The following is a 26,258-nucleotide window of genomic DNA, read 5'->3' on the forward strand; positions in this document are numbered from 1 at the left end:
ATGAATACAATGTAGTATTATAATAGAAGTTGGGATTTCGTGGTGGAATGCCTTTTTCTGATTTTAGTATTCTGCTCACTTTCGGTAAAAATACATATCCTGACACTGCCGCAGTTGACCTCTTCTTTTGGCAAATATGTTCAAAGTTAAGATAGATGCCTCTGTTGATGTCTATTGAGTAGGAACACTGTGCTAGATAAAAAGGAAAGGGCAGAATAAACAGGATATGAAAAATAGGTAATGTGTCAGAGGAGGTGCTTCTTTTGAGTCAGCAGAAAGGTTTGAGCTGACGTCTCCTGGAATATATAATCCATTCTTTTCTGACTCTCACTGGTGTAGCAGTCTATGTGTTGCCTCAGTTAATGTAATAAGAACAGCTCTGGAAGGAAATTTTACCCTCAGATTATATCATAGTGTTCCTCGTTCTCAGCAGTAGTGTAATGACAGAGGATGTGTATGCAATGGCTTCAGAGGTGACTTTGGATTTGAGACCTCATGAAAGAATGTTATTACTTACGCTATATTCATATCATGCTGCTCAATGAAGCTCCAGATGGAATTTTCCCCATTTTTATATTCATAACGCAGTAGTCGATTAGGCTGAGAGACAGTGAGATCTTTCACATGACCTTGGCTAGCAGGCAAGTTTTGGGGGAAAGCAGGAACTCACCTGCCTTCCCATGCAGACGAGTGGCTATTATCTGAGCTCTCACCACACCATCCATGCTCCTGCACAAGCAGCAGCACGGCAAAGGCTGTAGCCGGGGGCAGGAGGACTTTGCCCCCCCACTTCCACATCCCAGAGCCTGGGCTAGGCTACTCGTGAGAACAGCCTCAGGGACTGATATCTTTAGTTATGAAGTGGTGGTACTAGAGGAGGAAGCACTGGTGCTGCTGAAGAATGCTGTGAATGCATTTTGTATGTGTGGACAACAATTTCTGATGGTCTCTTCTCCATTTCTGAGGAGAATTTCTGAGGGCTGGGCAACCTTCAGGGTCATGTTTACTTATGGCACAGAGCACTTTCCAGAGAAGAAGAGGTTATCAAAAATCCACTCCACATACATGATTGCTGGAGCTGCATTAGAAGAGCACAGCAGCAGCACCAGAGCTTCATAACTAAGGATGTCAGCCAGTGACTAACCCAAGTTCTCGCAGCAGGTTTTATGGCAGAACAGAAATTCAAGGCCAAACTTCTCCAATTCAAATCTAAAATTCAATTCAAATCTATCAGTCAAGTGTGTTACATGTGACCTAAATATGTAGGTTTTTTTTAAATTTCCAAGTCATTTATCAAGTTGTTGTTTGCTTTTTGACCATAGGGATGACTTGTCAAGCACGAACATCCTACACAGAAGATGAAGTTCTCTGGGGTCATCGATTTTTCCCTGTTATCTCCTTAGAAGAAGGATTCTTCAAAGTAGACTATTCCCAGTTCCATGCAACATTTGAAGTCCCTACGGCACCTTACAGTGTGAAAGAACAAGAAGAAATGCTTCTTATGTCCTCCCCTTTAATAGCACCAGCTGTAAGTAACAGTAAAGAAAAGCATAATTCTGTAGAATGTCTAGATGGCTTAGATGACATTGGTACAAAGCTACCATCCAAACTTCAGAAAATGACTGGAAGGGAAGACTTCCCTAAAAAACTACTAAGGATGAGTTCCACCACTTCAGAAAAGGCCTATAGCATGGGGGACTTACCCATGAAACTTCAGCGAATAAGTTCTGTTCCTGGCAACTCAGAAGAGAAACTGGTATCTAAAACCACAAAGATGTTATCAGATCCTATGAGCCAGTCTATGGCGGACTTGCCACCAAAACTTCAAAAGCTATCAGGAGGAGGAGGTAGAATGGAGGGAAACCTCCCTCCTAAACTGAGGAAAATGAATTCTGATCGATTTACATAACATGAACAGAACTTTTAGGTATTATTTCATGTTTGAATGGCCAACCAACCCAGTTCGAGCAGGAAAGCAGACACATTGAAATTGTATCCATTGACCAATTTTTCTTAGACTACATGCACACTGGCACAAAGCTCTTCCCTGAGACTGAGGACTATGCTGGATTCTACAATAAAAGATCAGTTCAGTTTGGGACCATACGGAAGCTAATGAGCTAATATTAATCGGCATGTAATATCACCACAAGCATGCAATAATAGTGTGCAAATTTTGCATATAATTTTATGGCATGGTTCTTACTATATTTATACTGTATATTCGGGTGGGGGCGGAATGTAAATGAGGTGTTACTCTCCTATATTTCTTAAGCATTAAGTCATGGGTAAAACATAAGTGGGTTACTTACAGGGCAGATTATAGGTTAATTTATAATGGGCACTATCCAGCCAGACATAAACGTTTTGGGCATGACCTTTTTGCTTGCTGTATCCTCTCCACCACCCACAGACTCACACAGGTGAGTTTTCTGCTGCCAAGTCCCCCTCCTGCAGTTGAGGGGGAGCTGCTCAGGAGAAAGGTTGAGCACACATGGACTGATTGCATTGCCCCTTTTTAAGACTTAAGCAAGCTCTTAAATCTCTTATATTTCAGTCAATGAGGCTTTTAAAAAATGTCTTTCACTTTGGCGGAATCATGCCTAGAACTGTTTTTTCTTATGTAAACTGTAATGTTTTGTTAAGACAGTTATTGTGCATGTTTGATTTGTTAAAATAAGGCTATAATTAAGAATTCTGAACACCAAAACTTGTAGCCTTAAGCTCCTTATTTTGTTTGCTTTAACAGTCTCTCCCCCCCCCCTTTTGGGGACCCTGTACTTCTACTATATTTTTTTAAAACACCCATAAATCTTAGGACTGGGCAAAATAATATGCCAACAAAAGTTTCATTTTACACACAAGGCGTACTGTTCAAAGAGAGTCATTGTGACAGATGCTTATTTCATATTTGTTAAAATAAGTTTGAGGTAATATTCCAAATTGAAATGTGTTCTTGATTTATTATGCTGATTGATTCACTTGGGTATGTAAATGATCAACTTTGTACACCAAGTAGATTGATTTTTCAATATCTTGACTCCAGTTCTCCAAATGTTAGAGTAATGATGGATTCAAAAACTGAGAACTTCATAAAAGATGCTGTATATCACCTGTAATTTCTTGAAGAGGTATTTCTCTATAACTATGCATACATGGTTATGCCCAGCATTACCAATACTCACAGGTTCTTGGCATCGATTATAACTAGGGATGTGCACGAACATGTTCGGAGGCCCTTTTACGGGTGTCCGAACAGGTTTGAACCCGGGGCCAGTTCGAAGTTCAAAGGCCCCAGGTGTAGCGCTTTAAGTGCGGGGGAGGGTGCACTCACCCCTCCCGCTGCTCCCCCCTGCCACTCCCCCCCGCCGGTGTTCATTACTTTCCGAAACCTTTGGGGCGGCAGCATACCTCCCTGCCGCCCTGTCCTTGGCCAGAAGTGGCCAGAAGTAGCGGATGCATGTGTGCTTGTCATGTGTGTGCATGCACATGGCAGACAGGCGCACGTGTGCATGCATGCCCAGTACTTCTGGCCACTTCTGGCCGAGGATGGGGAAGGGGCAGCAGGGAGGTACACTGCCGCCCTGAAGGTTTTGGAAACTAACAAGCCTCGGCAGGGGAAAAGCGGTGGGAGGGGTGAGTGCACTCTCCCCCGCCCTTAAAGCGCTATCCCCACCACCTCCGAACAGCAGAGGTGAGGTTCCATGCACATCCCTAATTATAAGGTTAGCAGTTATCAGAATCTGCTTTAAGACTGCTTGTATGATAACTACTTCAGTATTAGATCTTGCAGTTTTGGTAGTTCAGGGTGCTTTTTCACATTACCAACAGCCTTCTCGGGCAATAAGTTTCAATGTGATCCAATGTGGCTTAAATCCTTCTCATACATGAAGGCAAATGAAGAGAAATACTGACTATGTGTCAACACTACATCACCAGAAGAGGTCCAGGCTGAGTGCAGTTTCCATAATGAACATGAACTTCTACCACTTGGTTCACATAAAGTATAAGAAAGCACCTTTGCAGCCCAGTCCTAAACCCAAATTATCTTCTATAAGAAAAGTTTAGATCAGATGCAGCAATCCCAAATCTGTGATAAGGGCCACATCTCTTACACAGTACAACCACTGAGGTCAATGCAACATACACAAGGAGCCCTTTCTTACGGTCAGTGAGGAAGGCCTTGAGGGTACGAGGGAAGGAAGCTTTAAAAAGTTTACCTCTCCTGCAGATGATCCCTGGTTTGGGCCTGGGCTCACTCAGGTGTGCAGCTGCCTCCTCTGGCAGTGCGGAGGGTGGGGGATGAGACGTGTTGCCCTGGCCTCCAGAAATCCCATACCATACCACGCAAGAGCACAGTGCATTATGGGGATTCTTGTGGCCCTGGCCGGGAGGCTGCTACTGTGTCACAGCCATGTGGTGCCATGTGGCACTGACACACAATCATTTATCCTGGGTTAAGGGTGTGCTTGTGCCCTTAACCCTGACTTAGCAGCAGGCCTCTTTGACCATGCAGCTCCCGGCGGTTCTTACGATCCACCAAGACCAGGCTTGGCTTCCTTAGCTCAGTTTTGGCTGATTGTAAGCATCACCACCACTTACAAGTTCTTGAAAATACAGTTCCATAGCAGAAGTATAACAACTTTGCACACAGTTTTGCTCATAATAAAATGGCCGAGTGAGTCAAAAGTTCCTAGGAGAGAACTACATAGCAAACCTCAGTTTCCTGGTTTAGGATTAGGGTTTTTTAATTCCAACTCCAGAGGTCAGGATCTAGAGTTCTGTCCAGGTGAAAACTGCATTTTTAGGTGCTTGGATAGCGCTGCTAAGACTTATGAGGATCCCAACAGATTCTCCTGCACTCTGCTCAGTTTTCTAGAATTGCACAGCAATTCATCCATGGTGGAGTCACAGAATATTTAACAGATCTCTTGAGGCTGCTTTTGCCCATTCCTAGCTGGGAGCCAATTTAGCTATAGAAAGCACATGCCTTTGGGTTTTTGCCATCTTAGCCAAAGCAGACTTGAAGCATTGAGTTCTTAGTCTTTCTAGATGAGCAGGAAACTTGCAGCTTCAATTATTTTGTTGAATGCATATAAGTATAGACAGATAATGTTAAAAATCACTTGGGAATCACACAGTCCTGAGACACTGCATAAATGCACTGAAACAGGAGCCACAATACCACCCAAGCAACCCAAGTTGCCCATTTTAAAAGATAGAATAATTCCGTTTACAGTGTGCTGCACACATAAGACATCAGGGATCCAAGTGAATCATGCCAGAGGTGCCTGTAGGACAAGAAAAAATGTTTAATAAAACCCAGATGGCTTAATTATGGAAATTGTACTACATGCTGCAAGGGAAGATAAATAAATGTAGTTACCAACTAATCTGACCAGGGTGAAATTCCAGCCCAGTATGGGGATCTGTTAAGCCCTGAGCATGCATAACAAAGGTTGTCTATGAAGTGCCAGGCAAAAATGCTGTTGCAAAACTGTTAGGGCAGGATCCAAAGAGATACTCCTAGCTGAGCCCAAAGGTTTGTCCCTCCCCCCGCCCCGTGCCCCTTTAAACAGCAGATTCTCATGCCATATCAGAAACTTCTTTTGAAATGAACCTCAGCTTGCCATGGAACATGAGGAGCTGCTGTTTGAGAAAGAGAAGTCCTTTGAGAGTGTGGAGCTAGCCATGTGGCTCTGTGAACTTTGGCCTTATTTTACTGCCATGGATTTGAGCCAAAAGCAGACAATGCACACAATCCATTCAAAACTTAGAAAAGATTGGAATTTGCATTCAAGTCTTTGAATTGCAAGCAGGTTTCATGTTTTGTTCTTGGAATTAACATGAAAGAATGCATAAATTACGGCAATAATGAGAATATAAATATGCCAAATTTAATATTGTTGCACTTTCCTCCTGCAAACCCAAGCAAACAAAATTGTTGAAAAACAACTAAATCTGCAAACTATAAATGTGAATTATTGTAAATAGCATCACAATAGAAATATTTCCTTGTGAGATTTCCCCTAAATTCTTTTAAGGCCAGTTGGGGACCTGATTCAAATTAGTTGGTCATGTTGGCTGACTTCCTGACTAACACTGCACTTGTGTAAGGACATTGCTCTAACAAAAGGCTGTTGTGCTAGCTAGTTGCACTAAGAATGGAGTTTGCATTCCAAACTAATGTTGCCCTAGCACAAACATGTTCACATTATGCAACAAGGTGTGCAACCTGTGGCATGCTTTACATGTTTTGCAGGGAACTTTTGTGCAGTGCAACTTTGAGCATCCCTGTGATTTTGCACACACAAGATTTATTGCAGCTCTGTTCATTGTGCAAGTGCAGTATTAGTCAGAATGTTTGCCACTCTCTCTTATCCATGGACACAAGGTGTTTGTTCTAATTACCTTAGTAATGAACTGATCATTTGTTATATATGTACTATGTACTGAGGGCTGATTCTATACATGAATGTACATCACTATCTCATCACTCGCTGACTAACATTTCAACTTATGAACTGCTCCACAATTTAAAGTTTTGGCTTGGTCCAAAAAAACCTGAGCAGTTCCACTTGTGGAATGGAACTTTCCTACCTCCCATTCCTGCTGCAGTTCTCTGCATTCCCAGAAGAGCCAGTCCTTAGGACTGTGGACCCTCCAGAATAACATGAGATGTGACAAAGAGGCCTAAGGCAAGAAAGGAAAATTGGAATAAATCCATTCCTTTGCGTGAGCAGAAACCCTCTTCATGCTAGCCCTCCACTGGATCCAAGACATTGAGGTCATTCTTACTGTCTTCTACCCAAGTTTGGGAGCTTTGTGTGCTCCCAATTTCCAGTTGTATGGAAGCAAGATAAGAGGAAAACCTGGGCAACGTATGAGGAAAAGCTACCCAGGTTTTCCTACTACCTTGCTTCCACACAGTCACTTCTACCCAAATTTTCCTCCTGCCATGCTTCCATACAACTGAAAATTGGGAGTACACAGAGCTCCCAAACCTGGGTAGAACACAGTTTTTGATTGTGTGAATGACCTGATTGAGTTGTATCCAAAGAACATCTTCCAAAACTGGAAGAAGCTCTGTTTGTGCATGGGAAGTGGGTTTTGCCAATTTCCCCTTCCTTCTACAGCCCCTAGAAATGTACTCCTAAGGATTGGAGGATCTCTACATAGGAGAAGGATACAAACTGTTGTGTTTGAGATGGTGTAGGGAGAATGGAGTTCTAAATAGTATATATGCTTGATCTGAGATAGCTCTTTCACACAGGCAAGTGATTTCTGGATTTCCAGTCATCAAGTGATGAACATGCATGTGCTAACTCATTCTGACTGATAACAATGTGTAATTATGTTGATGCATATTTTTAAATCATTCTCATCTCTGTTCTTTCAATAAAAATATTTGTCAATATATAGAGATGGTTCGTTTGACATGTAAAACAGGGTTAATTAAAATGAATAATAGCAAAATCTATCCAGGTTTTCAATTTTGTGTGAAGCAATTGGTATTTCATTTTCTGAAAGTATATTTTTAGCCACAGATAATTAGGCATTTTTTATTTGAAGAACATACATTTAAATATGTAATGGTTGCTGATTTCCTAGTTCTATTAGCATGTCTGTCTCAAAGGGCTCTGAACCATTTAAAATGAACAAGTGGCCATTTATAGCTCTGTATAAATCAACAAGAGTAACAGCAGATCTACCAAACCTGTAGATTTTGTGACTTATTAAAGGTAGTGAAAAACGGTTCTATATCTCTTGAGAAATCCATTCAACTCCAACTACTGCAGGGAGCTGTTGTGATTATCACATTGTACTTGTATGGGCTTGATGTTTTCTTTCAACTTGGCTTACATTGTTTAACATTTGTTTATTGAAATGCATGCTTTTAGACTTTTCATCCAGTTGTCAGTTCATTGCACACTGTGAGCCCTTCCCCACAATCAGTGAGAAAGGGCTTGGGGCGTGCAGGGAGGAAGCCTTGAAAAGCTTAGCTCCCCCGCAGATGATTCCTCCGCCTGTGATGGGCACAGAGATCGCATGCCCAGATGTGCAGCTGCCTCCTCTGGCAGAGTGGAGGGTTGGGGGCCGAGATGCATTGCATTGCCCTGGCCCTGGAACTCCCATAATGCACTGTGCAAGTGCATAGTGCATTCTGGGGATTCCCCCGGCACTGGTTGAAGGGCTGCTGCTGTTTTGGTGCCACGCAAAGTCATGCAGCACCGACACATGATCATTTAGCCTGGGCTAAGGGTGTACTTGCCCCCTTAACCCTAGCTAACAAAAGGGGCTCTTTGGCAGATTTTCCACTGCGCCTCTGCCTGGAGCCACGTGGCTCCCAGCGGTTCGCATGTGCAGGCAAAACCAGGCTTGGCTTCCTTAGCCCAGTTTTGCCTGCACATGAGAACAGCCTCTGTGTCTAATTCCTGGTATGGTTTTCTAAAAGAACCATACAGAACGTGCATGATGACCAAAATTCTACTGTGTAACAGGATAAATTTTAAGTTCTTGTTTATGGTTTCTTCGCATTCATCATTGAGAGTTTGTTTTAAAAGTATGTTTGATTTATGTGCCATGCCCAGATTTTTAAAAAGAAAAGAAAAACCCCTGTAACATCAGTTCTTTGAGAACTGTAGCATTCTGCGCTTCAGCATGGAAGCTGGACATTTGGTGATATTTGCTCGTCTCATTATCTTTAAATACTAACTTGATCCACCTTCATTATTGAACTTGTGTATGTTCAACTGTATAATCAGGAACAAGGTTTGCATAGAATAATAGGAGTACTCATCTATAAAGTACAAGGTTATCTTTATGTGGTGCAAGATAACTAGTCTAGCGCATTGAAACTGGAAGGATTGTATTTCTGTCATGATGAAACAAAAAACTTCAACTTTGATTTATTCAAACAACATGTAGTGTTAAATTCAAAAATAGCTTTCTCTTTTCCCTGCTTGAAACAATTGTTCAACCAACCTTATGATGGTTATGTCTGGCTGTGTCTGCATTATGATGTGTATCTAGATTAAATTATCTAGATAGATTATCTTTGCTTTTTAATCAATGCATCAAAACTAAAAGAGAAGTTGTAAATAAATTTAGCACTCTCTCATTTTTTTAGCAACTTTCTTTTAATTTTTTTTCAGTTAAAAGTTCTTTTTTAAAAATTGTCTAGCAACTTAGTCCATTATTATTTTCACCCTAATGCTTATGCTACCAAGACAATTCTGTTGGACTGCACAGCAGGTCTGTGTTTTTGACTGCTGAATTTATGCTTGAACTATATTGTAAATTGTACATATTCAAATTAGAATAAACTAATTGCATTTTCTGGCATGCAATCTATAATTGTATAAATGTACAAGTTTATTTGGATAATATAAAATTAATGAACTCTTGTACTCATTAATACTGCAAGCTCAGTTTTATCTAAAGCTATATTAAACTTTCAAAGAAATATTGGATTTAAATGTCAGTGTGTGTCTAGTTTAATTATTCAGCACTTGTTCGTGGGTTGTTATTTTAGAGTAAGAACATTTAATGTGTCTTGAAGTTACTACTACAGAAATAGTCATAGAATTTATATCTAGATTCTAGTATTTTCCTAATTAACATTTCAGTGTAAACATGTTTATTACTAGGCTGCAAGGATTAACTTATACAATCAAAAATCCATTTGGGTTTGTTTATCATATTTGTATTATATGTAGAGTTTTATTTGTGCTTACGTCCATGTGATGGAAAATGTCTATACTGTATCACACTTCAGTATTCTCATGTGGTTTTTCTGTAGCTCCTCACCACCATCCTACCACAGACAGTTGTTAACTTCTCTATGCTGAAATGTTTATATTCTAACACTAGGTGCTGGTATAGTGCTGCTTACATACTAAAATCACTATAACATTACACAGGACAATATAGAAACATGAATTCATAAGATGGATAAGAATATGCTTCTTCAAAACAGGCCTGTGCATCCCGGAAAAGATTGGATCTGATCTGAAATGGAAAGTATCAGAATTTGGGTTTTGGGATCCTTAAGGATAACAGATATTGTTACTGGATTTCCAACTGGGAATCTGATAAAAATCTAGAATTTTTAACATGTAGATCAGTGGGAAAATATAAAAAATCATTAATTGAGAATGGCTGGTCAGAGAGTTCTGAAACTGGGCGCACATATAGGGCAGGATGACATTGATTTGGAGCAAATCAGTGCATTCATTGATTTTTAATGCATTTTTTATTTTTAAAAACTTCAAAATCAAAATAAATAGTTTGTTTCAAGGCAGAAAGCTGCAAAAACCTCTGGAACTGAAGGCCCCTCCCCCAGACAATCTTTCCACCTTCAATTGGAGGAATCTGACCTTTGCCTTAATGAAAAAGTGGGGTGCCATCCCACTTTTTTGCCCCTCTTTTATATTTCTTGAATGGCTGGACATTGAGTTTCCAGAAGTTAGGGTAACTTTGTCATGAAATAAGCCATTTTAATTATCAGGATTTCTTTTAAGTTTTTTTTAATTCAAAAATTCATTAAATATCAACCCATACACTGATTTGCTTCAAATTAAATATACAAATTCTTGTCATTCTGTTTTAGATGTGTGCCTGATCAGGGGCATAACGATGGGGGGGCAGGGGGGGCACGTGCCCTGGGCGCCACTCTTGCTGGTCATGTGGGGGGCGCCAAAAAGTCCCATGCCCCCCCCCCGCCGATCCCCCCCATTTTTTAAAATAAAAATTTATTTAGCGGCAGTCAAGGAGCGCATGGCGCACCCCCCCCCCCCCACGAGCGGTCCCTGCTGCGCCCGCCCCCCCATTGCTTTGCTGGCTTGGCGGTTGGTGGCGGCCCGCCGGCAGGCGCCAGACGCCTAGTTTGCATTTTTAAATTTATTGCTTGCTAATGCATGCTGCTTGCTTGCCTTCGGCTGGCTTGCTTCAGCAGGCCCTCTAGTGGCTTGCCAGTGAGTGTGAGGGCACATGCACGGCACGCACGCAATCTTCATCAGCGTAAGCCGGCCGAGTCACGCCGCTGCGCATACGTGCGTCCTCCCAGTGTCCACAGCACCTTCTGCACGTGGCGTCGGCAGCGAGAGTGTTTTGGGGCTGAGTCGCAGGCAGGAGGAGGACGAGGAGCGTGGAGAACAGACCTCGCGTGTTGCGTCATTGTTTGGTGGTCAATAAGGAAGGTGTGTGTGTGTGTTCTCTTCTCTTGAAAAATTTATTCCAAAAAAAATCCAACGGCCGCATTCCGGCGCTGGCTGGCAGCAGCTGCTGACCCCAAAGTTGTCTGGGGCGCGGCGTGGGCGGGGGGCAGGCAGCGGGGCTGGTGGTGGGAGGAGGAGCAGCAGCGGGGCATTGGGAAGGGGAAAGTCCTGCCAGAAAAACCCAAGGAAGAGACTTCCCCCCGCCTCCCTTCCCACATCTTAGGTTGGGCTGGTCTCTCTTCCTTTCCTTTCTGTCTCCTTTGCTCGGAGAGGGTCCAAAGATCCGAAGGAAAGTCCCGTTTGCTGCAGCACGTATGGGTTTTATTTGACTTTAAAAGAAAAGAAAAGACGCGGGGGATATTGCAATTACATAAAAGAAGTCAGCGCCTTTAAAATCAAATTGACTATTCCTTTTGCAACATAAAACTGAGATCGGAGGGAAGGAGAAAGAAGAAATCCGCAGGGTGGGGGAAAGTTGCTCCGAAGCCATCCTCAGCTCCTCTGTTCGCTCCTGGTACGTGCCAAGCCGAAGCCATCAGGGACGGAGACCATCGGCAGGTGGGGGGTGGAGGGAGCTGCGTTGCGGTCCCCAGCAAGAAACAAGAAGCAGCTGGTAGATATTGTGTGGGCCAGGTGTGTATGCAGATTTATTTTGAGATATGAGGTGATAAAGAGAACAATATCCTTATTGGGAATGCGGGTTGCTGCTGTAGTGAAGGCGCTGGTGGGAAAGGGAATGCACACTTGTTCCCTTTAAAAAAAAAAAAGACTTTAACGTAGCCTGTTTATGTCTACATGGAGCTGTAGGAAGGAAAAAAGGCTTGACTGCTCACCCTGTGAATCCTCTTAAGGTCTGCATAGATAACTGGGGTTCATTTTGTGGAGGAATAGATATGAAGCTGTGGAGTTTCAGGTTTCTTGGTTCTGTGTTAAATTTTTAATGAATCAGACTACTTAGAATTTTTTTAAAAAAATATAATAATGGTGATGATAATAATAGAAGGCATGCTCTTTGCCCTGGAATCTTTGGGCCCTGATTCTAGAGGTGAAAATGCCAGCTGTAGTTACACAGTGGTGAGGGGCAAAACCCTCTGAACTTGCTGGGAGGCATTATTTTTATTACTTTGCACCTTCTGGGGCAGAGAAACATAGGAAGCTGCCTTATACCAAGTCAGACCCTTGGTCCACCTAGCCCAAATCATTTGGGGGGTCCCCTTCCCTCCCGCAGAACCTGCACGGATCACCCACCCCACCAGCGAAGGGCAGCAGGGGGGACGGGGCGGGGGGATGCCGGCGGCGGCTGGAGTGTTCAGGGCTCGCCGCCGGGGGGTGCAATTTCAGGGGGGGGGGGGCGCAATTTCAGTGTTTGCCCCGGGCGCCATTTTCCCTAGTTACGCCTCTGTGCCTGATTTCAGAACTCTCTGCGCAATCATTTCCAATTTATGATTTTCCCCCTATTTCCCCATTTACCTCTATAGGGAATTTTCCCAATGTTTTCTTTTCTGATATGGGGCATTACTTTCAATAACAAGTAATTGTTCCATGTCCCCCAGCTACTGGGTAGCCAGCCTGACTCATATTTTATATTGTCACCATCTTTGCCCCTTAGCAGTTAAGTCACTGTAGTTTATATATGTATATAAATCAAAATTGTTTGGAAACAGAATGTAGTATAAGTATGCATTTTTCAAGTATGCATAATTTACAACTTGATTGAGACTCTGCAATTATTTAAGTGTTTTAAAGCTGCAGCTAACTCTATGCTTTAAAGGACACCATATCATATATCTAAATGGAGTATACTCCCCATTATCAGTCCCCATTCTTGCATATTCCTTGTCTGCAATCTCTGCATTTAAAAAAGCAAGTGACAGCTTGACAGAAATGGTTAATGCTAAAGGATTCTATTTACTGCTCCATTGTTTGATAACACACATCTCAAAATAAATGTCCTTAGTCATCATCTGCAAATGAAATTAAATGCATCCTATAAGCCTCTTTCAAGTCTATTGAAACATTCCTCCAGTGCCAGAGACCAGCACAGATGTTAGGACTAGATGTCCTCTATGCCAATAAGGACAGTTATAAATAAAACTATACTTTGTTTACCAAGTGAAAGGAGAATATTTGTCAGGCTTGGAATTTAATAAGTATAATGGATATTTGTTGTGCACAAATTTTGTAGAAGCAAACAGCCTCCAAATCCCTTTTCAGCAAGATCACCTAACCTGCTGAGCTTTTCTCCTCCACGTATCCCCATTCTCAACCACTGTGTGCCGGAGTCCAGAAGCACTGCAATAAGTACTTACAGAGCAAATTGCTCTCGCACAAATGCATCTGAGGAAGGTTTCAGTCCTGAGAAGCACACTGTTTCAATAATATGCAGTTCAAAGTCAGCTTAGTGCTTTCTCATATAAACATCTGTTCATAAAGAACTTACAGCCTGATCCTAAACACTGCTATGCCTTTCATTATTCTGAAAACAAAACATATAATTTTCTGTGCATTAAAGTTGAGAATGTACAGACTTCTGTGTTCTGCCAGTGCCATGAGCTCACATGGAATACTATTGCTGAAGCGAAATGGGCAACACCATTGTGATGGAAGTTAAGTAGACACATTAAGACCAGATTAGTAACAGCATCAGTATTGAAAGGACTTCCTCAGTTACCTCACACAAGATGTCACAATGGAAATATCAGATCATCCTAATGTGTGTGCTATTACAATGCATTTATTTAGAATCAGGGTTCTACTTATAGATACAGTTTAACCTCAACATAATTTGGTAACAGCAGTTTCCAAGCACTTATCAAGGGAAATTCTACTCAAGCACCTCACAGTATATATCCAGAAAGAGGGTAAAGGTAAAGTGTGCCGTTGAGTCGGTGTCGACTCCTGGTGACCACAGAGCCCTGTGGTTGCTTTTGGTAGAATACAGGAGGGGTTTGCCATTGCCATCTCCCACGCAGTATGAGATGATGTCTTATGGCATCTTCCTATATCGCTGCTGCCCAATATAGGTACTGCTGGGAAATGAGTGATCTGATGGGAAAGACTCGTGGGAACAACCCAACCCATGTTGTTATAGTACTTATATGCATATCACAATCACAGCAATAAAAGCTGCTCCCCACAACTGGATGTGTATGAAGCAAGTTAGCCCCTGAGCTTTCTCACAGCTGGCTATTGTAAGATCTTTTAAAGTATATTTTAATGCAGATTTGTTTAACTGCTTTTTCAAAATACATTGGTCTTCATGCCACCTTATGTGCATACATTTTCAAACATGACCTCAAATGTGGGAGTAAAAGAAGATATTCCTTGCCAAAAATAAGAGAAACACATTGTCTCACATACTACACAACACTATGTGCAAATTACCACACTGTGTGCATGCAGCAGTATAAGAGTGTCATTGTGCAATTGCAAGAATTGTGCCAAATGTATTTGCACAAGAGTAACCCCATTGAAAATGTGATGACTTTTGTGTAATGCATTTTGTGCAATCCTTGCAAGTTGTGCAACTGCATGCATGCAACATGCGCATAGTTTTGCACAGTATGTTAGCCATTCACAACAGTGATACAGGAGAAAACCAGGGGATAGTTTTGGGAGTGGGGAACAGAACCAAGTTACTGGATTCTGCCCAGTCCAGTATCATCAGGATTTTCTTTTTGGTGGGGTATTCATAAGGAGCTACAAAACTTCCCAGTAAACATAATGCTAGATACATCCTTGGATTCCTAAGAGAATCTTAAGGAATCCCTCACCTCACTGAGGTAATGAAAAGACACTAACTGATCCTGACAGGTGATTGACAAGGTGCCTCCTCTTTAAGGTGCAGGACCCAGATGGTTCCATTTCAAGATGGCATGTTCTTTCTGCCCAAAATGAGCTGGCTTACGATGCTGTTGTGGTCAGCTTCAGATAACCCCTAATTTTCAACTTAATATCACATTTACGGTGGAGTTGTTTCAAGACTTAAGGTATCTTAAAGAAGAGGAACCTGAATGCAATTTATGGATTACATACTTCAAAATCCATTTGTTCCTGTTTTGCTAATCTATTAATTGATTAATATTAATTGATTCTATGAATCAGTAGAATTAATTTCCTTAAGCTTAGCTGGCTAATGCAAGATCTTTTAAAGTATATTTTAATGCAGATTTGTTTAACTGCTTATTCGAAATAAGTTGGTCTTCATGCCACTTTATGTACGTACATTTTCAAGCATGACCTCAATGAAATGACAGAAGACAGAAACTGAATGCAGAAATGACAGGATCCCAACAAAAACAGAACTGTAGACTTCCATTACTGGGGGAAGGAATTAGATTATACAGTTGATTTAAAAAGAAATGGACACCACAGAACAGCAAGGTAAAGCTGCAATTTTTTTAAAAAAGAACAAAACATGTTTGGCACAAGAATTCCACCAAATTTAATTGCATCCATTTCCTGCATAGCCCGACTGCAGAGTTTGATTTCATTAGAGTTGCACTGGTGGGCTGGAGAGACAAAGAGCAGCATTTGATCCCTAGGATTTCTTGTTGAGAATAATTGAATAATGGCTGGCTGACTTCTTTCTGTCAGTCTCAGTGATAATAACTGTAATGTGTCACCAGAGGTTAAATGTTAAAGCAGACAGAATCCCAGCAGCAATGGCAGATGAAGAATCTGGAACTTGGATTTGAAAAAGAAGTTGGGGGCGGGGGGAGGAGATCTTACTTCCATGCAACTGCTTAAATATGTAACCGTATAGGCCAACATCTGGACTAATGCTGTGTGCATGAAGTGCTTGTCTGTCCACTTCAGCCGTGCAGGCACTTGTGTGCACAGGGAAAGCAAGTTTCACTGTGATCCCCTTCTCCTGAAAGAGCTATGTGCAGTCCAAAAATATGTCCCTTGTATGCCTCTTTACATGCTAAAAAGCAGGATAAAATATGAAACTTTTTTTGCATTTTTCTTCTTCTTTTGAGTTAAAATTCTAACAATTTACAGATCTAAACATACATAAAATATAGATCTCCAATAGCTTAACCATTTTTGTTGACCAATATAACAGGTAGCCCTATGTCAGGATTATCAGCTTGCTGGGGTTCCTGCACAACTTGAAAAGCAGGCCCAGTGGTGTAATGTGATGCGGTTGCTGCAGAATAACTAAAAACCACTTCTAGGCAGTTGTGCAGTGCTAATGTCTTTGAAAACCGCTTCCACTACTACTGCTACTACAGTGAGGACTACTACTACTATCTATAGACCTCTCTTCAACCAAAGTTCTCAAAGTGGTTAACACAGAAAAAGAAATACACAAATAAGATTGTCCCCAAAGGGCTCACAATCTAAAAAGAAACATGAAAACAAACCACGGACTAGTGCTTTGTGACTGCCCAGATGCAGTTTTAAGTAACTTCTCAGTAGCCCCATTGCACGACCCTTTCAAGTGTGCAGCAGCTCAAATGGGTACCTAATGTTATTGTAAGGCTGCCTGTCATGTTGGCCTCTGGGTAGTCACTGAGGCTATTGAGCAAAACACAGTATATAAAAATAATATAATTTAAATATATACTGTCTTGCTTACAAACAATATCTCCAAATAACTGCCTGATAGGTTTTTGTCTCATATTTTTCATTAGGTGGGCCACCATATATATAATGATCCTTACATTAAAGAAAGTGTAAAATACAATACAATCGTCCCATTGTGGACATCTAAACAATATTGATTGATTGATTTGATTTGATTTGATTTGTATACCGCCCTTCCAAAATGGCTCAGGGTTGTTTACAATTAAAAACAAACCACTAAAACAATAAAGAGCTAAAACAATAATTAAAAACAATATAACAACAATTAACAATTTAAAAACATTTTAAAACAAGAATTAAACAATTGCAGTAATTAAAACTCCTGAAACCAGATTAAAATATTAAAACCGATTTTAAAACCCTGGAAAGCCAGGCCAAACAAATACGTTTTAAGGGCTCTCCTGAAGGCTAATAGAGAATTCAAATTACGGATTTCTGCAGGAAACACATTCCACAGCCCCGGAGCAGCTATAGAGAAGGCCCGCCTCTGAGTCACCACCAGACGAGCTGGTGGTAACTGGAAACAAACCTCCTCAGATGACCTTAATGTGCAGTGGGGATCACGCAGAAGAAGGCGCTCTCTGAGGTAACTCAGGCCTAAGCCGTTCGGGGCTTTAAAGGTAATAACCAGCACTTTGTATTTTGCTTGGAAACATATCAGCAGCCAGTGCAATGGTTTGATTTGTAGATTAGTGGTGCAGAGGGGAAATGCTTGACTAACAAGCAGAAGGTTGCCAGTTTGAATCCCCGCTGGTACTATATCGGGCAGCAGCGATATAGGAAGATGCTGAAAAGTATCACCTCATACTGCACGGAAGGAGGCAATGGTAATTCCCTCCTGTATTCTACCAAAGAAAACCACAGGGCTCTGTGGGTGCCAGGAGTCAAAATTGACTTGACGGCACACTTTAGGCTGGGCTCCTTCCTAGGTGACTTCCTAGTATCTAGGAAATGATCCATAATAACAGAACTGGGAGAGTAGTTTGACAGATTTTATGAAGAAATTCACCTCAGCCAGGGATTTTGTTTGCTTACACAGGGGTGGTCCTTCCATGATGAGATTATTGCCTCAAACAAAGCATTGGAGTCCAAATGGGATGGCAAGATGCCCCCTATCATCTCACCTACCTCACTCTGCCTTCCCATCATCACCATTGGACCAGCATTTTGCTGCGTGGCAACTGGTAAAGAGCTGTTGCAAGATGGCACTCTCCTCTAGGGGTGTGCAAGCCAGCCCTATGGCCGGTTTGGTTCAAATTTGGACCAGATTCAAACCAACATGGCCTGGCATTGGGATCAGCCAAACCGATCCCGGTCCAGTCCAGCCATCGAACCAGGCTGAGCTGGTTTGTGGGCACCTTAGTTATGCTTGTAAAGGGCATCCCTAATCCTAATAATAAATGTGGCATGGATAGGGGATGAGGGTAGCTAAAGAAAGCGGTCTTCATTGGCCTCCCTACCTTTAGAGGAGGCACCGGAGGCAGCGAGTTGGTGGAGCAGTGGAGGGGGGTGGCAATGGGTGGTTGTGGGGGCTCCTCAAAGCCCCCTGCCAGCCTCTCAAATGACAGACCATCGCCCCCCACCTCCACCACTTCGCTGTCTCCGCTACCTCCTCTAAAGGTATGGAGGCCAATGAAGACTGCTTTCTTTAGCTACCCCCCACCCATGCTGCCTTTACCATTAGGATTCGGGATAACCTTTACTTGTATACAAGTACTAGTATTTTTAAGCCCGTTAAAATAACGGGCGCTAGTAGGGTTGTGTAGACATGTCTGTTAGATCTGTATTTCCTTAACATCAAGGGATGTGGGCGGGGGGTATTGTGCTTAGTGCAACTTTTTTTTTGGATTTTTGTGTCTAGTGCAACCTTTTGTTTCACACTTTCGGGCTGGTCCCGCCACCACCGTCTCTGCTTTTCCCTTTTCCTTCCCCATGGGCAGGCCGGACCTGCCGCCGTCGTCTCTGGTTCTCTCTCGCCCGGTCTGGTCCTGCCCTCGTTGTCTCTCCCCTCCCTATGGGCAGGCCAGAGCTCCCTTCGCCATTTATCTCCCTGGCGGGTCCGGGCCAGTCTCCCCGCCGCCGTCGCTGTTTGTCATTCGTTCAGGCTGGTCCCGCCCCGTCCTCTTTTCCCTTCCCCTGGCCATCCCGGTCCTGCCCCCACCATTTGTATTCCTACCCAGTTAGGTCCCGTCACCGGTGCCTCTCCCTTCCCTGCGGCCCCTGCCGCCGCCGCCTTTCCTTCTTCTGTGGTCGGGCCAGACCCCGCGCTGCCGTTTCTACCCTCCCTGCGGCCGGGCCGGACCCGCCACCGCCTCGGCTTTCCCCGCGGCAGGGCCGGTCCCGCCACTGCTGCCTCTGCCCTCCCCGCAGGCCGTCCGTTGCTGCGACCGCCGCCTCCGGCCTTCCTTCCAACATGGCCGCCGTGTCTTTGCGGCCATATCTTTCTCTGACGTTCTGGGCATGTGCTCCGTGCATGCCCAGAACGGCCGAGAAAGACACGGGCCGAGGGACACGGGATCACACTCAAGGCTTTTATTATAGAGGATACCCGAGCCGGCCTCTGAGCTGGTTCTTCAAAACTGGGGCTGGTCCAGTTCTACCTTGGACCAGCACTCCTCCTTTGGGGGGCCAGTCTGGTTTGAATTCGGACTGCTCGAACTGGGCCAGCTCAATATCAAGCTTGTTGAGTAAACATGATCAAAGGATCTTGGTCAAGGGGAAGAGGTTAACATAGCACAAAAATACTGTGTGGGACCCTAACTAAGTATAGAAAAACAATGTTTCTGCAGTGTTAACAGGCTCTAGAGCAGAAGCAACCTCAGGCTTTAGGCATTAAACACAAACACACACACTGCATAGTGGGAGATACAGAGTCACCATTATACCTGCACACAACCAATTTAAAGTAAAGGATATGACATCTTGCATCCTAGCTATTTTCATAAAACCTTTCATGTTGACAGTAAAACAAATGCTTTCTCATTGCAGCAGCATTTTTTTTTTGAAAAGCCACCCAGATGTCAACTATAATTGCATTGCACTTTATTTCAACCACAAAGTGAGCTGAGACATACCATATTCAGCAGAATACAACCTGACGCTGAATATAAGACGAGCCTCTTTAAAAATAGAGGTTAAATACAGCGTATACCTATACTTACCCAAAAGGAAGAGGACTCTAAATTAAAGATGAATTTTGACGTTTTTCTAACATCAAAAATTTGAGGGAGCGGGGAACCTAGTCTTGGATTCAGGTAAATACAGTACTTGTATTGGTTTGAAACAGATATTTCTTTAAATCAAAGGGAACCTCTGCTTAATTTATATTGATTATTAATTATTTCATATATGTTGTATCCCTGTGCTAATACGAATGGTTGGTTTACATATGCTTTGCACAGCAAAGCTTTTAAACCCATCTAGCTACTTTTAATATGTACATGAGTCAGAGAAGTGCATCTCCATTTGAAGAGTGGCGCTTGTTATCACTTTCCCCCAAAACTCATGCCCAGCCGTCAAATAGATGGTTAGTGTTGTGAGCTCTCCCCTGCCCATGTCAAATTAGCTCAGAAATTATCAATCTCTTCCATAGGACATTTTAGCAGCCAGTTGTAGCCACCTCACAACTAATAACGCTCTCCTTAGCATTGCTCACCATTCCAAGATTATTTTTATAACAGCACCAATTCACAATCACAAGAACAACAAAAAGTAAAAGTAACCAATTAAACTGTTGCTCTAATGCAGCAGCCAAAACCACAAATAGGTTTTAAAGATGTTTGGACTCTATCCCAGATCCCTTGGCAACTTAAATTTGCATTTCCAATTGGCAATGCAAATTGCATTTGCTAAGGGATTTGGAAGAGTGTCTTTTGAGACAGAAATACCCCCTTTCAGATATTTCTAATTGTAATGCACTTTAAACAGGCAACAGATTTTGAAAAGGAAGCATGGGATGGGGGCTTTAAAAAAATGCACAATCTGACTATGACCTAAAGGGCTGCCAGAAGAGATGCTTGACAGGATTACAAGCCTTAAAACAAAGCTTTTGCTTTTAAAAAGTGATGAAGTGATTGGATGGAGAAGCTTTCCTAGAACCTTGTATAGGCTTCTCTCTCATCAGGTTCAGGAAGGATCTGTTAGTTTCTCTGATAACTTCATCTTCCCTGTTTTATGGAACCTAAGATTTAATCTAAAAATAATAAGAATGTTTTAAAGGGTTAATTTAGGGTGGGGTGTTTTTGTTTTGTTACATTCTTGTCTGATTATTGGCACAGGTGATGTCACGGGGACAAGGGGACACTAGTGAAGTTATCTGAAGAAATCTGTCCCTGTTTGATCTCAGGAGTTTTTTGTGAGCCACTAAGGTTCTTCTCTTGACTACGCCTAGAGAATAGGGGTGCACACGTGACTGGGAAGCCCAGTTCAAATCAAACCAGACTCAAACCCAACTGGCCCCTGTTTGGTTCCATGCATCTCAAGCTGGGCCTCAGTTTGGCTTGAGGCCGAACTGTTTTGGGCCTGGCTTAAAGGTGGGGGTTCTAGAAGTTTTTAAAAAAATAACTTATAGCTGGGTCCAGCAGTCTCCGGGGCGGAGGATGCTGTCGTGGGGGGGGGGGTCTCTGAAGATTTCTCCTCCCTCGCTGGTCTCTCCAAGGTCTTTTTTGGGCCATTTTCAGCCCTTATCAGCCCTCTCCAAGCTCGTGGTGGCCTTCAAAATGGCCACCCTCTCCCAGCTCACAGCAGCCTTTAAAATGGCCACCACGAGCCAGGAGATTGCTGACAAGGCCTCAAAATGGGCCCAACCAGCCTGAAGAAGACCGGGGCAGGCTGGCAGGGGTGCAGTGGGGAGAAAACCTTTGGACACACACATCCCCGCAGCCATGGCAACAACCCCTCCTGGAGGCCGCCAGACCTGGCCATAAGTTTTTTTTAAAAATGCTTTTCTTCTAGAACCCTTGAGCTGGCCCAAGTGGTTCAGTTCGAAGTCGAACCTAACTGAAACCTGTTTGGCTTGAGGGAGAGCCATCGAACAGGCCCAGTCCAATGGTGAACTGGCTTGACCTCAAGCCCATTCTCACATCTCTGCTAAAGAAGTTCAACAGCATCCCAAGTTTCAAGCTTTAACAATGTTGGTGGTAGGTAGGGAAGGGACCTGTACACAGCACTGACCCTGTGTTTGAATCTGTGTTATGATATCAGCAGGGACAGCTACACACATGCAACACCAGGTATCTAGCCATGTTGTGGGTGGGTGGGTGGGAGGGGAGAGAGAGAGAGGGTCATCCTTGCTAGATCAGGCAGAACAAAAAATAATTTGGTATGCCATATCTGCTGTCCAAGCACTGTATCTTTGCTTGGGGCACCAAACATTTCTATGGTTCAATTTTTCCTGTTCTTCAGAAAGCCCCTTAAGATATATTTATTTATTTTCAAGAGCTTTATGCAGTTGACATGTCTCCTCCTCCTCCTCCTCCTCCTCCTCCTCCTCCTCCTCCTCCTTTGTCTTCCCTTATCCCTTCACTACTCTTCTTGTGCTAGCAGGGCTCCATTTTCTTTTATTGTATATGAAAGATCTGCGAAATTAACCATTCACTTCACAACAGAATTACCATTTTCATAGGCCAAGGTCGGGCCAAGGTCTTGCAGCACTGATGCAGGTTTTTGCAGTGGGACAGAGAGAGAAGGGAATCCTATTTCTGAACCTGTCCCTGTCCCAAGGTTTGGACTGTGGATGCTGGATGGGCTGTTTCCCTTTTTAGCAGCTTTTTATGACTTCACATTTATTTTTCAGCTTTTGGTACTATCATAGATTTCTTAATGCCTCTAAAATATGGTTGAAATTGCAGCTGAATAATATATTTTCCTAGAAACATAATTTAAAATTTAATTTCTGACTGTATCAACAAGAAAACTCTCCTGGGAATCTGATAAATAAAGAGGGAAAACATTTGTGTCATCCTGATGATTCTAAAAAAACCAGACTGTAACACAGAAGTTCGGGTGTTTCATTGGAGAGATTATGCACATATTTTAGAAGTAATATTTCAAGTGCTGTTCTTTAGCAATCATCCTGTACTTGGAAATGCTGTAAACACATTAACAAAACCAGTATAGCACTCATCTTAAATTGTACTCAGACTCGAAATTAGTTTTCCAGTGAGTAGATCACTATTTTCTCTTTTTAATTTCTTGTGAAGTGAAGCATGAATATGTATTATCTCAGATCTACAGACAGAATCCACATAACTGCACAACTAATTCCTTATGCTAACTGAGCAAAGAGGCACTTTTTAAAAGTAGTGATTATCTTATATTAAACAGGGGGAGAGCAACTGATCCTATCCATCCCTAACACAGCATCCCTCCAGTGACTATTGCCAGGGGCGTATCTAAGGAAAATAACACCTAGGGCAAGCACTGAAACTGCGCCCCTGTCCAAACATCTGACACCCATCTTTCAGATAACCTTACCATAATACCAGCTCAAAAATACAAGTTCAGACACTTTCAGGAGAAACAGGTTGTAAGCAACACACACATGATACACACATACAACCACACATGTGGCACATATGTGCTAGTCGCCTTCCCAAGGAAACACAGCACATCCATGTGCTGAGCATGCCTCCATAGAGCTAAGCAGTGAAAGCTCTCTTTAGCAAATGCTCTGCCACCTCAGCACACCTCACTACAGGTTGCTGCCTCCAAGAAATTCAGGGATAGGTTTTCAAACATCCTTTGCCTAAAAGGGAGATGGTTGCAATGGGAAATCCTAAGGGCCCCAAACAATCTGAAATTATCCAGCAGCTTACAATAGGCTTGGATCCAGCAGCCTGATCAGGAAGAAGGTGGAAGCTGCAACTAGCCACAGAACAGCAAAACAGTGTGCTATCCGAATCAGAAAAAGTGTGTGTGTGTGTGTGTGTGTGTGTGTGAGAGAGAGAGAGAGAGAATTTATAACAATAATCTACCAGTTTTCTGTCTCTGCCACACTGCAAAGGTTTGGTAAAAGGTTGCCCTGCCCCATCCCCTCAAATTCCTGGGTCTAAAGGTAAAAACAAAACAAAATAAAAAATTCTATTGCACACATATTCCATGTCCTATCTGTCTCTGTGACAGATACTAAGCTAGTAAGAGCATATGGCCTGTGATAGTGTGTATTGGATGGAGTACACCAGCCCACCTTCATAGCATTACAACCCTTTCAAAAGTGAGCTCTGCCATAAATGAACCAAGTAGGCATACAAATATGGTGCCTTGGATAAGTTACCCCTCCCTTGTCCAATACAGAGGCAGGCAACAGGCAGACTGGACAGTAAACTTTATGTCTAGTTTATCAAATGCACTAGTCAATCAGAATCGCAGCATGACTATTCAGTGTGTCTTTTAAAAGCAATTGTGTTCAAAGTAAAAAGGGAGTTGCACTGATTTTTTTAAAAAGACATTCTAAAATATAACATTTTTAGAAGGCAAGGAAACCTGAGCAAATCTACTTGGGATGCACACAGGCAATAAAAACCCAAGTACAACTCAGCTAAATTGAAGGGAATAATTTGCAGCGCATTAACCACTTATTTCAGAAGACAAGCCATTTCTCAGTATGGTAGGACTGCACAACACAGGGATGGCAATACACTGCAAATGCAACATTTCTGGGTGTGAATTCTTACAACAGTTTTTTGTTTTTTTTTAAAGCACCACACAAGTTAAAGGCAGGCACTTTCCCAGTTTGAAATCCCACAAGCCAGAATCAGATTGCTTGTCAAATATGCAGATAAAGATAGAACTCTGTATAGAGAATTAAACAGCATGTGAGTGAATATTTCCATTTTATTCCTTGCCTCTCCCCGCTATCCTTCAGTTTTGCCAGCTTATAAGGTATTAAACCAACTTTGTCTTTTTAAGGGATGTTTTGTCCACTTACTTTTGTGCCATTTATATCTGTTCTTTAAATGCTCGGGTCCCTTGCCAACAACTTTGCATTCTTCTGACTCCATAGATCAGAGAAAAATCTAGACTTGGGTTTCGCAGAGGCCATTTGAGCATGTGCGGCAGCCATCTGTGTTTTCAGCAGCCTTTAAAAAAAATGGCCACCGCACATGCTCAAATGGTCCCTGTGAGGTCCTATGACTTGCCGGCCTCACAGCAGCCTTTTGAGCATGTGCAGCAATCTCCAAAATGGCCACCGCACTGATCTTTGTAGGCCCAAACAGGCCTGAAAATCAGCCTGGGATGGGCTGCGGCGGTGATCTAAGAGGTTGGCGGTGAGAGGGGGAACCTTTGCAGACCCCCCACTGGCCTTTAGGAAGCCCCCTGAATGGGCTACCGGTTAAAAAAATCAAAAAATCTGCAGATTTGGGAGGGGGTGGGGGGCAGCATGGCACTGGCGCCCCCCAGTGGTGCCAAAGGCACGTGCCCCAGCTCCCCCCCCCATTTTACCTATGACTGTAGCTGATGTATCTCTTATGTTTCTTCCTTAGATTGTGAGCCCTTTGGGGACAGGGAGCCATTTTTATTTATTTTGTTTGTTTTTGTTTATGTAAACCACTTTGGGAACTTTTGTTGGAAAACGGTGTATAAATATTCATTGTATTTGTTGTATTAAGCCCAGTGTTTCATGAACAGCAGCAACTTCCACATGCCACATGGCAAACTACTTTTTGAAATTAAGATTTCCCAAAAAGTAAGGAGCAGACAGTTGACAGATATCTTGGCTAAAACCTAAGCCCACCAACAAGAAAGCCTGGGGAGTCTTCCTTGAAGGGAGTTCTACAGTCTAGGTACCACTACTAAGAAGATCCTGTCTCAGGTAACCATCCACTGCACTTCTGATAGTGGGGGGACATGAAAGAATGCTTCTGGAGATGATGCCAATGGATGGGCAGGTTCATACAAGACAACCCTTAAGATATCATGACTCCTTTTAGGCCTATAAAGCAGTGCTTTAAATTTGGAACCAACTGGGAGGAAGTGATGTTGATATGTACTATTCTCCATGCTGCAAGCCTCTATTAAAATCCTTGCTGTCATTCTGGATAAATTGTTTTTTCCAAACATTTTTCAAAGGCAGCTGCTTTTTACACAGTAGTCCAGCTTGGACATTACCAGAATATGAATGATAGTACAGAATCACTACAGTGGTTCTGTACAGTGGTACAGAATGCAGCGGCCAGGTTGATCTCTGGGTCATCTAGGAGAGACCATGTTACTCCCGTTTTGAAAGATCTACACTGATAAGTTTCTGGGCAAAATACAAGGTGCTAGTTATAACCTATAAAGCCCTAAACTTTGCTTGCGCTCTGAGTATTTAAAAGAACATCTTTTTAGTTATGAACCCCACCACCCGTTGAGATCATCAGGAGAGGTCTGTCTGCAGCTGCCACCATCTCGTTTGATGACAGAAAACAACAAACTGTGAGTAAAGAAGAATATCAAATTGTGAAT

At 42.7% G+C, this 26,258-nt stretch overlaps 1 protein-coding gene across 1 annotated transcript in view; it reads left to right on the plus strand.

Moving 5' to 3' along the window:
• Window positions 1–9,484, plus strand: part of KCNJ3 (potassium inwardly rectifying channel subfamily J member 3) — a 196,096-nt gene extending 186,612 nt beyond the window's left edge. Inside the window, exon 3 of the mRNA XM_053273831.1 lies at window positions 1,323–9,484. Coding sequence (XP_053129806.1) covers window positions 1,323–1,909 — 587 coding nt within the window. The 3' untranslated portion in view covers window positions 1,910–9,484. The remainder of the gene's footprint in view (window positions 1–1,322) is intronic.
• Window positions 9,485–26,258: the final 16,774 nt, after the last annotated feature.

Source organism: Hemicordylus capensis, chromosome 1 (assembly GCF_027244095.1).
Source record: "Hemicordylus capensis ecotype Gifberg chromosome 1, rHemCap1.1.pri, whole genome shotgun sequence".
NCBI classification, from domain to species: domain Eukaryota; kingdom Metazoa; phylum Chordata; class Lepidosauria; order Squamata; family Cordylidae; genus Hemicordylus; species Hemicordylus capensis.